Source organism: Capricornis sumatraensis, chromosome 6 (assembly GCF_032405125.1).
Source record: "Capricornis sumatraensis isolate serow.1 chromosome 6, serow.2, whole genome shotgun sequence".
Classification (NCBI taxonomy): Eukaryota; Metazoa; Chordata; class Mammalia; order Artiodactyla; family Bovidae; genus Capricornis; species Capricornis sumatraensis.
This window is the reverse complement of record NC_091074.1, coordinates 53,731,141-53,745,201: the sequence shown is the minus strand read 5'-3', so window position 1 is coordinate 53,745,201 and position 14,061 is coordinate 53,731,141. Positions and strand designations below refer to the sequence as shown.

The 14,061-nt window shown below is 41.8% G+C and overlaps 1 protein-coding gene across 1 annotated transcript in view; it reads left to right on the top strand.

Annotated features, from left to right (window-relative positions):
- The window catches only part of APBA1 (amyloid beta precursor protein binding family A member 1), an 81,859-nt gene that overhangs the window by 39,368 nt on the left and 28,430 nt on the right, over positions 1 to 14,061 (top strand). Inside the window, exons 2-4 of the mRNA XM_068974432.1 lie at positions 1,242 to 1,337; positions 5,693 to 5,732; positions 9,151 to 9,296. Of these exons, the coding sequence (XP_068830533.1) occupies positions 1,242 to 1,337; positions 5,693 to 5,732; positions 9,151 to 9,296 (282 nt within the window). The remainder of the gene's footprint in view (positions 1 to 1,241; positions 1,338 to 5,692; positions 5,733 to 9,150; positions 9,297 to 14,061) is intronic.

Here is a 14,061-nt window from a genome sequence, read left to right as displayed (position 1 = left end):
TTTATTATAGTAGATCTTATAGTATATTAGATTATAGTAGATCAATGAGTATTTAAAAGTGTTTTTTTAAGTGGAGAAAGGAGAGGATGGGACAAATTGAGAAAGTAGCATTGAAGCATATCCATTAACATAGGTAAAAGATAGCTCCTGGGAAGTTGCTGTGTAACACAGGAAGCTCAACCTGGTGCTCTGTGACAACCTAGAGGGGTGGGATAGGGTGGGGGGTGGTTCAAGAGGGAGGGGAACATATGTATACTTAGGGCTGATTCAAGTTGTGGTAGGGAAGAAATGAACACAATGCTCTAAAGCAATTATCCTCCAATTAAAAATAGATTTTAAAAAAGATGTGTTTATTATAAAAAATAAAACAGTGTTCTCATCACCTAATTTGACAAATGGAAAATTACCAGTAATTTTGAAGGCTCCTTCTCTTCCTCAAGTCTATACCCTTCTCTTCCTTCTCCTTATGTAATAAATTATTTCATTTTCCTTGTTTTTGAAGAAATCAAACTGCTTTTGCTTCTCTGTGCCTTTAACTTTTTCTTAATATTCTTGAGATTGAGCCGTGTTGTATCTTTTATTGTAGTTTGTTCATTTTAAGTGATAAGCCTTATTTTTAAACATATTGCTTAACAAAGAGTTTAACTCTTCTAAGAGTCACCAAGGTAATGTTGTTTGGATGCTGAAATACCTGTTTTCCGTGGCTGCTGAGTTAAATCAGACAAAATATTTTACAACTGGTTCAGTTTCCATTCATCAAAACCAGTCCCAGCTGCCTCTTTAAAAATTTTATGCTTTAATTTTTACTTTTTCATTTAGGTCATCTTGGACAGGTGATTTTTTAAGACATTTAGCATCCAAAGTCTTTGTATCCTTCAATAAGAAAAATGTTTTAAAAACAGAAACCAACCACTTGAGTATCACTATTAGCTTTATTCATCTGTGCTTGAAGTTCGGTCATCAGCTTTTGCTGTGTTTCAGCACTTGGCCTGAGGTGGTGGATGAAGGGAGAAGGGGAACTGTAAGGGCCTCTTTGAAAACAGGGCAGGAATTTAAAGAAAGCTTGACAAATCCAAGCCTTCTAGGCACCACTGGCAGCTCCGTTCCAGGAAGTTTTCTCACTACTGAAATGTTCTTCAGTCCTGCAACTTTCTCCTCTCTCCCCAGGTCCCCAAGGCCAAGCGGTTCACCCTGTCCTTCCCCGTGCAGTTCTCACTGTGTTTTTCTTTGCTGTTTTCCAGTCCCCATCTCCGGGCAGTTCCTCACCCCTGGGTGCAGAGTCTTTGAGCACACCCCTTCATCCTGGTGACCCCGCGGAAGCCTCCACAAATAAAGAGGTAGGATACCATTTTGTTTCAAAAGCCATCAGTCCATTACGTTTTATTCTAATTCTGGTTTATGCTTTACCCGGCTTCCCATAGAGTTGCTGACCCAGAGTACCGTAGGGAGAACAATCCTCATCTCTCCAGCATGGAATTCAGTGATTAAAGCTGTGCCATCCCGTTCAATAGCCACTAGCCACTTGTGTCTATTTTAATTCATAAATAAGATGAAAAAGTCACTTCCTCAGGCACACTAGCCACATTTCAGGTGCTCAGTAGCCACACGTGACTAGTGGCTGTTGTACTGGAAGCAGAGTTTACAGAACATTTCCTTGATTGCAGAAAATTCTCTTGAACGTGAAACATCAAAAACTGTTGAGCCGTGAGGTTATGAGCCTCGATGCCATGGCATTACAGTTGCTGTGTGGTTTGGGAAGTGGGCTGGTTTCTTAAATACTCATTTATTTCAGGCACAAGTGAAATAGCTTTTTGACAACAGGGCGACTGCTTGTCCTGTTTATCTGGGGTGGTTCTTGTTCATGCTTGTTGTCCAAGCAGTACACCTGGTGAGCACCCCTTCTCACTCTAAAGCAGTGCTATCCAAGAGGAGTCCCTGTGTTGCTGGGAACGTCCTGCTTCTGGACTGTCCTCTTTGGTAGACACACATTAGCCTTGTGTGCCTCGCTAGCCCTTGAGATGTGGCCAGCAGCGCTGAGAAACTGAATTTTTCATTTTATTGCATTTTAATTAAATAACTACGTGTGGCTAGGGGCTGCTGGGAAGTGCAACTGTAAAGTGTCTCTTTGAACTGCAAATCATATGGTCACCCTGCTGATGGAGGCCATGCTCTGCTCTGGCAGAGAATATTTGAGAGAGAAGATGCTGCTGGCTCCTACGAAGGTTTCTGAGGCTAGAAAAGGGCAGGTGTTTTTCCCTGAGGGGGAAACATTGCCTTCTCCAGCACCCATTGTCCTTTTACACCTGGCTAACTGCTCCTCCCACCTGTGTATGAACTAGCATCAGGTCAGTACTGACCTGCACGATCATCTGATGTGTGGGCTCAGCTCACTCTAAATATAGATAATGCCTAATCAGCACTGGGGATATGCATGAAAGAGATAAACCACATAATGAATGATTGTCTCATTTTCCTTCCTTTTGCTGATAAAAGAAGTTAAATTCAGTGGAGAAAGTGATCTCCATTTTAACCTGAGTGGCAGATCACTTCTAAAAAGGAGTCTTAGTTAAAATTTACCCTTGACGTATCATTGAATACACATGCGTTTGCCATTAAATATTCATGCAGGGGATAAGTATTTTTTATTAATCTATTCATTTTAAAGCAAACAAACACAGGGAGACAGTCTCAGAAATGACAGCAACATTAGAATTTAGATTTGAAATATGCTTTGTCCTCCTCTGGTCTTGATCAGGCCTCGGGAACAGGAGTAACAGGGTGGTTTCTTCTGGCCCTGCACGCCATATATTTTATTCATAGCACACGAATAGGTGGCAGAATGGCAAGAAGGAAAGCCACAGTGATGATAACGGTGGTGAGAGTTACCATTTCTTGAGCATTTATAGCATTCAGGCACCAGGCCAAGCAAATCACATGGTATCTCATTTAAGCATTAAATGACTTCTATGAGGTAGGAATTATTGTCTTCATTTATTCATGGAGGAAGCTGAGAGGTTAAGTAACTGACCTTACGTCCCAGATGTCACAAGTGGTAGGGCCAGGTTTAAAATCCAGAGTTCTGGAGAGCCCAAGCTCTTAACATCACAGTCGGTTGTCCCTGGGGTAAAGAGCACTTGCAGGACATAACACTGTATGAACAGGTAGCTTGTGTGTTATTATTTCATTGTTCAGGACTCCAGGCTCTACACACGATTTGTGTGACCTCTTGAACATCCCAAAGATTTGGCCTTTATCTTCTTGAATGTGTCTCTGTTAATTCTTGAATGTGAAGGATCAACTAATGTTCATTTCTGTCCACATGTGAGAAAACAAAGGTCTCATCAGACATCTGAATCTTCAGCATTTGATTATTCATCAGATATAATAAGCAAGGCAAATTTGTTAGTTTCCCAGTTCCTACAGGACCTGGCACATGTTTCTGCATATCTTTAGAAATAATGATGAAAATCCTCGTTGTGTGCAATAATTATAGATTCTTTCATTTCACAAAACTCTTTAAAAAAAAAAAAAAAGTTTACTGCCCTCGAGACTAAAGAAAGCCAGTCATGAGCCCATGAATAGAGAATACACGAATGAACCACATGCCCTTCGTTGTGACTCTAAAGAAAATGGTAGCTTTTAGAGCTGTAGACTAAAGCGATTCTTTTGTAGCTTCTGCTCAAATCTGGGCACTGTCCTTGAGATTCACATTCAGAAAAATATCCAAATAGTCCAAGAAAATATAAATTGGCTTCTTAGTTGTACCTGGAATTTAAACCATTTTGATTAGATGAAATAAAGCCCTTATTGCCCCTAAATGCTGAGGGCAAGGAGAGGGAAATGGTTGGGGAATACTAATCTAAAAGTCTTAGGCACTTGTGAAGAAGCTAGCTTTCATCTGCATACCATGAAATTATAGATTTTTTTTCTTTAAAGAAACAGAGTTTTAAGCCAGCAGGCACTCAACTGGGCCTGTCTTCTCACTTGAGTAAATAGAAAGTAAAATTAACGTAAAGCATTTTTGAAATCGGAGTTCCCTTTTTCTCCTATCCACATAATCCTATCCACATAAGTTCAGTAGGTGTACATTTTGCCATAAATGCTTTAGCAGCCAGGAACTTTTCATTCCTGGTGAACTTGTATCCTTAGTGTCCCTAAAGGTAATTCTTTTCTGAAACCAGAAACCCTCCTTTGGTATGAGGAGCTTTTTCATCCCAGTGAGCACATCTCCAGCACATTTACTGAGATTACCCTGAATTGTGTATTGTGTGATTAGTGTTGAATTCTTGTCCTTGTCTTGGGTTGAGTTTAAAGTCTTAAAATTGTTTCTTTTACTCCTTCCAGTTTTTCACATAACAGTTAACATTACTGTTTTTCTTTTTTGAATGTTATGCAAATTTAATTTATCACCCCTTTACCATTCCCATCTTCCAAATGAAGAGCACTGTATAAACTATATCAAGTGCTGCGATGTGAAGTTGTTCCCCGTGATATCCCAGCCATCACCCAGGGCCCTTCCCTCTATCAGTCCACTAGGCAGCCCAGAGTATTCCATCAATTCAAGTCACCCTGCTGAGCAGCTGTGTTGTATTAGGTAGTCTTGTTCTGAAATCATCACCTAACACCTGGTAGATTCTTAGCAGTGACAGTCCTTAGGCTTTCTGAAGATAACCCTTGGCCATGCAGACTCTGATTTTGCCCATTTTAGGGACACTTCTACACTAGCTCTCGACCCTCCTACAATGCTCACCTCATCCTGCCCCAGACTGTTAGCTGCAAATTCTGTTATGGTTGAAGTAGAAATGAATTACTGACTCTTATTCCACTGAGAGTTATCTCTGGGACATTTGCTTGTGAAAGGAACCAAGGGTTAAGTGTTGGTCCTCTGAGAGCTGGCATTTAAACTGTCATCCAGTCAGGTTCTATAAACTTTCTAACTGATTATATCCACTTCAAGGATGCTGTTGGGAGACTAACCTTTGCTATGGGGTTTTACTTAATATAAAAAATTCCATTACATAAATCATTATTGTGACAGATTTTTTAACTGCTTCTTAAACGTCTTTGTTTATTGGACTCTTATTTTAAGAATAATATATAATACATGGTAACACATAATAATGACTTATGTAATGGAATTTTTAAACTAAAATACACCAGTAAGAGATGAAAGGAAGAGATAAAAGAAAAACCCTAGCAACCATTTTTAGCACAGTGAGAGATCAGACCTAAAGTACAAATAAAATTTGCCCTGCAAAGACCTAAAGTGGAATAAAATTCTCAACGGGAATTCTTAATTTTAACATATAATCATATTATTGGTGCCTTTACTAACCAACAGTTTCTCACACACCTAGATTCTTACAAATATACATTGAGCCTTCTATTGTTACTGCTGATTATGAATTTTGGTCCATGGATTATTTTTTAAGATAACAAACATTTCTCTGGTTGTGGGATGTAGGGTTTTTAGATTATCTAAAATATGAATGGATGGTTCTGGGCTGCAGGTAGCTTTTAATAATAAATGCGTATATTTATTCACACTTCATTGTCCATAGCCAAAAATAGTTGACATCTGGTTAATATCTGCCATTGGTGATATATTTATTTTTCATTTTGCATGGATGGTTGTGTTAATGCATTTTTAATGATGCTTTGCCCTTTTTGAAACTTTTTGTCTTAATTACAGTCAAGAAAAAGCTTGGCTTCATTCCCAACCTACGTTGAAGGTAAGAGCTGAAAAGGAAATACTAAACACTGAGTCATTCATGAATCTTTTAGCATTTTGAGTATTGGAAGAACTGGGCTGTAAGATACTAGTGGGAAAGGCCGCAGAGTCACTTATTCAGTCTTCAGTCTTAGAATCTTAGACTAAAACAGCAATAGCCATGAATCTCTCAAAAGACCCTCCTCCCTGCCCTTGCTGATTCTGTCCAGAAGACAGTGAGGCTGGGGGGTGTCTGGGGGGTTTTGCCTAGCCTAGAACTGGCCATATTGGATTCAAAACCCATGTCTCCTTATTTCCAATCCAGTATACCTCTTGCATTTATCAGGAACCATTCAATTAGAAACAGTGCTTAACTAACGGGGAAGTTTAAAAAAAAAAAAAAATTCCCAGTAATTCCTGTCTCTTGCTTGGGTGAGCTAATTATAGTAACACTTATCAAGCTCTCTTACTCTCCCAGGTACTGATAACTAGTTGAATCCTCAGATTGATCTTGTGAAGTGGCTTTTATCATTATCCCCATGTAATGCATGAGAACTAAGGCATGGAGTGAGGGTGAGCAGCCTTCCCTAGATCCTTCAGTGAGAGTCTCAGAGACAGGCTGGAAACCGGCAGTCTTAACTTCACCATTCTCCATGGAATTGATAATCTATGCAGGAGAGCCACATGTGGTCGCGCAGGTTATTCCCTGGCCAAGTGTACTCCATCAACAGGTCTGGTGGGGCCAAAACTCGGTGCAGACTAGGCGCCGCAACTTGAGGTCAGACCACACACATGGTACGGCTACTGATCCTCTACCAGGGAGGATGGCAGATGATTTGAGGGAGCAGGGGGATTATCATATTCTTGAAGGAGGGTTTTCTGGGGCCATAGGATACCCAGACATTGTGTCTGACCTTTAGGTTCTATGTATGTTCCACTGCCCGAGAGTTACCTGAATCCATAAACCTTCCTCTGAACCCTTGGGCCTGAAGCCCAGGACAATTTCTTTCTTGAGTAACCTGGAAATTGTATGCATTGTTTTTGCAAAGATCCAGAACTCCACAAGAGCACTTGGGGGAGTTTTGAGGAATTTAGAAACTATTATTCTTCAAGATTTCCAAGCTCAGCATCAACATGAATGTGAAGCTATAATGTGTGTGCTTGTTCACCCAGAGGGCAACACAAAGGCATCGCTGAGAAGGAAAGTCTGCAGTTCTTTGACTTAGGAGAACTATAACTTTAATTTTTTTAACTTTAAAAAAGTTACACTAGCACTAAGCGTAAAATGAAATTAGGATCTTTTTTGTGAGTGTAGTACAGTGACATTTGATTCTAGTCAATTTCACTAGAAAATAATTGACATGAAATTGTATCTCAAATATGTATTTGTTTAGGTCCAATATTTCTCTCTCTCAGCTTCTTGACATTTATATAGTCGCTTTAAATATCACCTGGATTACTCTTAAACATATCTGCATATTCATACTTACTGTGGTTGAAAAGGGACCCTTTTCAGTAAAGAGAGCTAAACCCACCGATGAATGTATGATAGTGGAAGTCCCATAGAGAAGATGTTTCATTTTTTTTTTTAACATTCATTATTTTCACAAAATAAATGGAAGTTTTTTAAAAGTTGCTATTCCGGATGAGGTCTTTTTTTCTCTTGTTTGTCAAAAATGATTATATTTATCTAACATTGTAAATCCATCACTGGGATTTATGGTGATATTTTACTTTTTACAAGACATAGTATAGATCCAAACTTGTCCATGTATTATTTTACTTTGACAGTGCTTCCCTGCCATATAACTAAAGTTATACATTGTAAATAACCTGAATTCTGCTCATATCTGTAAAACCTTCAGGGTAGGAAGCATGTGTCTTTCAAGAAGCACAGAAATGACTGGTATGTGGTAGAGGCAGGTTTGGCTGTATCCCTCAGTGTTTGTCCAGAAACCTTTCTCAGAAAGATTGAGAATCAGAAAACTTAACAGGTTTCCTGATTAAATTTCTATCCAGATGCTTTGTGAAGACCTTTCCTAAAACAGTTAATTTCTTTTTTTCCACCAGCACCGTGGTTTTAGGAAAACAAATAGATTACATTGTCTGTACCCTGATAAGCAGCTTATCATGGGAACCAGCTGTTTAAACTCAAGATGAGCTTGATGTGTAAGGATAAAAATAAAAAATCATTCCAGATTAGCTCCTCAAGAGGAAAAAGCAAATTGTTTCCATTTCGAGTTGTCTAATTTAAGACCCTGAGTTTTTAACAGTGGGTTAAAAAGTATATTTTAGTCTTTCCAAATATAGCATTCAAGCCAAAGAAAATACATATGTTTTCATTGCAGAATTAAAATGCCTGTCTTATCACATCTGTTGTAAAGTTATGTATTAGTCCCAGCACATTTTAGTTTTCAGTGGCGTTTATAGGTGATCATGGTTAGAATCAAACTTCCCGGGTGACTCAGTGGTAAAGACCCTGCCTGCCAATGCAGGAGACATGGGTTCTGTCCCTGGATCAGAAAGATCCCCTGGAGAAGGATATGGCAATCCACTCCTGTCTTCTTGCCTGGGAAATCCCAGTCAGAGGAGCCTGATGGACTACAGTCCATGGGGTCACAAAAGAGTCAGACACAACTGAGCAACTAAACAACAACAGTGGTTAGAATCAGATGCTTCCATTTTAAATATTTAAAATTAAAGGTTTGATTTAAAAGGCTGGTGAATGAGAACAGGAAATTCCAAACTTCCTTGGAATTGGTATGTATGTGGACGCAGGCCGGGCACGTTATAGCGGGTAAGTCAACAAGGTTATTAGCACAAGACCACAACTCTGAGGTCGTGTTACCTCTCTTGCAGACTTTAGGTTAGAGGCTCTTTGGGGAATCCAGACATTCTGCAGCAAATACTCATTTTTCTGATTTATAATATTTATTTTCCCCATTATGGATAAAATGGAGTGGGTAGGTGATATGAATCAGTGGCAAGCAGAGGAACTACTGTATGATGAGGCTGTCTAACAAGATGGCCTTCTGCTCATCTAACCATTTGTCCAGCAAACATTTATTTGATACCCACTGTGTGACAGAAGCTGACTAGACACAGGAGAGCCAGAGGTGATGGTATAGTGCTCCTTGTCCCAAAAAACAACATCATTTATCAATGGATTTTATATTTCATGTTTAAATAAATATTCACATTGTTTCTCATAGTAAATGGTCTGGGTGAAGTTGACTCCTCTAAGGAAGAATTTTCCCTTCTGTTTGAAAATGAGGGCATAGTGAAGGGAGATCAGAGAGATGCCGTAGAGTCTCAGGTAGATGCACCTGCTCAGGGGTGTCGGAAGCTGACCACCTGTGTTGGAGGCGTGTAGCAGAGGGGAGGGGGCGTGATGAGGGGCACACGTGGCCTCACTCACCACCACGGTCTGTGTGTTACAGTTCCTGGACCTTGTGACCCTGAGGACTTGATTGATGGAATCATTTTTGCTGCTAATTACCTTGGCTCTACCCAGCTGCTCTCAGACAAAACTCCCTCCAAAAACGTGCGAATGATGCAGGCCCAGGAAGCAGTAAGCAGGATCAAGGTGAGGGGGTACTCTGTGCTTCGAGGGGGGGTGGTGGGCCAATGTGGGCAGCTGAGCCGTCCAGAGTGGTCACCCCGCACCACATGTCCCAAGTTTAGTGGAGAGGACTGAGGTGACATGACAGGCAGGGCTTATACCTGTACCTGCCAAAGTTCTCAACAGAAAAAAGATTTGCAAAGTGTGTTGGAGTCTTGATGCATACATGCTACATAATTTGATTGTTCTTAATGGCCAGCCTTGAGGAAGAAGTATATACGATGATAAGCTTTGGAAAGGTGGAAAGATGAGGAAGGACAGCATTTTAAATATTATCTTTCCAATATGTGAGCACAATATCACTGCATTTCTGCTGACAGAGATCAGTGCCTTGAAAATTCATGCTACACTGTGGTTCAAACTAGGTGTCATTACTTTTGAATGTGTCGATCCTGTTCAAGCTAGATTGAACTGGCTTCAGTTCAGTCGTTCAGTCGTGTCCGACTCTTTGTGACCCCATGAATTGCAGCACACCAGGCCTCCCTGTCCATCACCAACTCCCAGAGCTTGCTCAAACTCAGGTCCATTGAGTCAGTGATACCATCCAACCATCTCATCCCCTGACATCCCCTTCTCCTCCTGCCTTCAGTCTTTCAAAGCATCAGGGTCTTTTCCAATGAGTCAGTTCTTCACATCAGGTGACCAAAGTATTGGAGCTTCAGCTTCAGTCCTGCTAATGAATATTTAGGACTGATTTCCTTTAGGATTGACTGGTTTGATCTCCTTGCCATCCAAGGGACTCTCAAGAGCCTTCTCCAACACCACAGTTCAAAAGCATCAATTCTTCAGCACTCAGCTTTCTTTCTGGTCCAACTCGCACATCTATACATGATTACTGGAAAAACCATAGCTTTGACTAGATGGACCTTTGTCAGCAAAGTAATGTCTCTGCTTTTTAGTATACTGTCTAGGTTGGTCATAGCTTTTCTTCCAAGGAGCAAGCATCTTTTAATTTCATGTCTGCAGTCACCACCTGCAGTGATTTTGGAGCTCAAGAAAATAAAGTCTTATCACCCTTTTCACTGTTTCCCCATCTGTTTGCTGTGAAGTAATGGGACCAGATGCCACGATCTTCATTTTTTGAATGTTGAGTTTTAAGCCAACTTTTTTCAATCTCCTCTTTCACTTTCACCAAGAGGCTTTTTAGTTCTTTGCTTTCTGCCATAAGGGTGGTGTCATTTGCATACATGAGGTTATTGATACTTCTCCCAGCAGTTTTGATTCCAGCTTGTGTTTCATCCAGCCAACCATTTTGCTTGATGTACTCTGCGTGTAAGTTAAATAAGCAGGGTGATGATATATAGCCTTGACGTACTCCTTTCCCAGTTTTGAACCAGTCCATTGTTCCATGTCTGGTTCTAACTGTTCCTTCTTGACCTGCATACAGATTTCTCAAGAGACAGGTAAGGTGGTCTGGTATTCCCATCTCTTTCAGAATTTTCCAGTTTGTTGTGATCTACAGTCAAAGGCTTTGATACAATCAGTAAAGCAGAAGTAGACGCTTTTCTGGAATTCTCTTGCTTTTTCTATGATCCAACGGATGTTGGCAATTTGATCTCTAGTTCCTCTGCCTGTTCTAAATCCAGCTTAAACATCTGCAAGTTCTCAGTACATGTACTGTTAAAACCTGGCTTGGAGAATTTTGAGCATTACTGTGCTAGCGTGTTAGATGAGTGTAATTGTGCAGTAGTTCAAACATTCTTCAGCATTGCCTTTCTTTGGGATTGGAATGAAAACTGACCTTATCCAGTCCTGTGGCCACTGCTGAGTTTTCCAAATTTGTTGCCATATTGAGTCCTGCACTTTCACAGCATCATCTTTTAGGGCTTGAAATAGCTTAGCTGGAATGCCATCACCTCCACTAGCTTTCTTCATAATGATGCTTCCTAAGGCCCACTTTACTTTGCACTCCAGGATGTCTGGCTCTAGGTGAGTGATCACACCATCGTGATTATCTGGGTCATGACGAACTTTTTTGTATAGTTCTTCTGTGTATTCTTGCCACCTCTTCTTAATATCTTCTGCTTCTGTTAGGTCCATATCGTTTCTGTGCTTTATTGTGCCCATCTTTGCACGAAATGTTCCCTTGATATCTCTAATTTTCTTGAAGAGATCTCTGGTCTTTCCCATTCTGTTGTTTTCCTCTATTTGCATTGATCATTGAGGAAGGCTTTCTCACCTCTCCTTGCTCTTCTTTGGAACTCTGCATTCAAATGGATATCTTTCCTTTTCTCCTTTGCTTGCTTCTCTTCTTCACTCAGCCATTTGTAAGCTCTCCTCAGACAACCATTTTGCCTTTTGCATTTCTTTTCCTTGGGGATGATTTTGATCACTGCCTCCTGTACAGTGTTACAAACCTCTGTCCATAGTTTTTCAGGCACTTTATCAGATCTGATCTCTTGAATCTATTTGTCACTTCCACTGTATAATTGTAAGGGATTTGTTTTAGGTCATACATGAATGGTTTAGAGGTTTTCCCTACTTTCTTCAATTTAAGTCTGAATTTGGCCATATGGAGTTCATGATCTGAGCCACAGTCAGCTGAACTGGCTTGCTTCACCTAAAAGTAAGCAGTTGATCAGATCTTCTCTGGCTAATCTGAACCAAGTCAGTGCAAGGCTAACTCGGTTCAAACCAGCCATCACCTGTTTGCATCTGTTTTGTCAAGATTTAAAAGGAGCGAGCTTGTTTGATCCCTGAAACCACTTTTGTCTAGTTTTAAGTCATTCACAGCTAGTTTGAACCAGCCAAACTAGCTTGAACTGGTTTGAACTGGTCTGACCCCATGGAAATGCAGCCTCTAGAATACCCACAACGACGCTAGTGCCCCTAGAACCGTGGCCAAGCCGGTGGTGACAGGGACCCTGAGGGTGCCATCGTGTCATTCGGGCGCGAGCTCCTGAGGCTGTTCTCAGCTAGAGCCGCAGGCATTTCATCACCACTGAAATCAGAGCTGGGGACGTCGAGCAAGTTGAAATAGCTTAGGACTTGCCAGATTAGGTTCTGTCAAGTTTCCATTGGTCAGTCAACTCCCTCCTCAAGGGGCTGTTCCCTTTATGTGTCTTCTCTCTCACACATCCCCAGGCTTCATCCTGAGCTTTGTATTGCAGTGTGGAACGAGAAGCAAGAGTCCTTAACTCTCTTCATCAAGGGAAGAATATTTGTTGAGCATTTATGTATGCAAGGCTGTGCAGGGTCCTGGGAGGGAGGAAAAATAGTGATTTATAAGGTGAGATCCTTACCCTCAAGTTCAGCAGCACAAATGAGAAGTGAATTAAGCCAGCAGATGTACAAGGGGGTGCCGGAGGAGGAGAGAGGGGTGTCAGGATCAAAAGGCCACAGGAGCATGGGGCGCCCTTGTGAGGTGAGACACTGCCTGGAAGCCTGAGGGAGGAGAGAGCAGCAACCACGGAGGTCGTGGAGGTCACACAGAGCAGGGGTGGTACTTCACGTCCTTCTACCCCCGCTCCAACACCCCTCCTCCAGGGCTGGTGCTCGTCTCACGAAGTTGCCCAGGCTCTGCTATGCCCTGAATAGTAGACAAGGTCAGCGCTGGCCCTGCCCTTCATTACCCATCACTGCACAGGAAGCCCATGCTGCAACTTTTGATAGCACTATTGACAATTTATTGGCTTCCCTAGTGGCTTAGATGGTAAAGAATCTGCCTGCAACTGCAGGAGACCCAGGTTCGATCCCTGGGTCAGGAAGATTGCCTGGAGAAGTGAATGGCAACCCACTCCAGTATTCTTGCCTGGAGAGTTCCATGGACAGAGGAGCCTTGTGGGCTGCAGTCCATGGGACTGTAAAGAGTCAGATACGACTGAGGGACCAACACTACTACTACTATTTCTACTACTACTACTGACATTTTAGGATTTAGGATGTATGATCCAGAGAGTAATTTACAACTATATCAAGTCCCACCCCTACCTCCAGAGGTGCATCTTACCCTGTGACTCCCAACTAGACCACTTCCTGCCTATGTATCAGACCGACCCTCCTGCCCTCTGGGTCCTTCAGACGCAATAATGCTGCTGGTAGAATCTCAGGTTTCTGTTGAGCTGTGTGTCAGAGCTTGCTTGATCTTTTACCCTCTCCCTGAACATAAAGAGGTGCCATTAATACCTGGAGATGTCCCCACAGTGTTTTCCATGTTAATTTAGGATCTCCCAGGTATAGAGTTCAAGAATGCACAAAACTCCCTGAGAATAAGCTGCTTTTCAGGCGTTATCCTGCCTTATCTCATACAGGAGAACTTGAAAAGCACAATCTTTAGGGACAGAGTTCTGGCTCCTCCTGTCCCCATGGTTACCAGATATGTTATGATTATAATTTTGTTACATCAGCATTTGTTAAGTAAACCCCCCAGGTGAGCAGAAGACTACAAGAGAAATTGAGATGGAGAAGTTTAAGACTCAGCAGTCCTGGAGGAAGCACCTGCACACCTAGAGAGGCCACTCGGGGAGGCAGGCAGGACCTGGGCACATGCCTTTACTGGGGTCCATGGGTGGAATGTTTTGAGGTTCCCAGATGAAGGCCAGATTGGTCAGTGCAAACCAGAATGGGGCTTTTTTGAGCTCAGTGGAGGTATTACCTAAGGGGCGCCTTGGGGAAGGCCCTGGGCAGCCAGGGGAGACAGGGCTGATGAGTGGGGGTGGGGTCCCTTTAGGAGCTGACATGTGCGTGTGACTCTGCAGGCTGCTTTCCACAGCATTTGCGTGCATGAAGG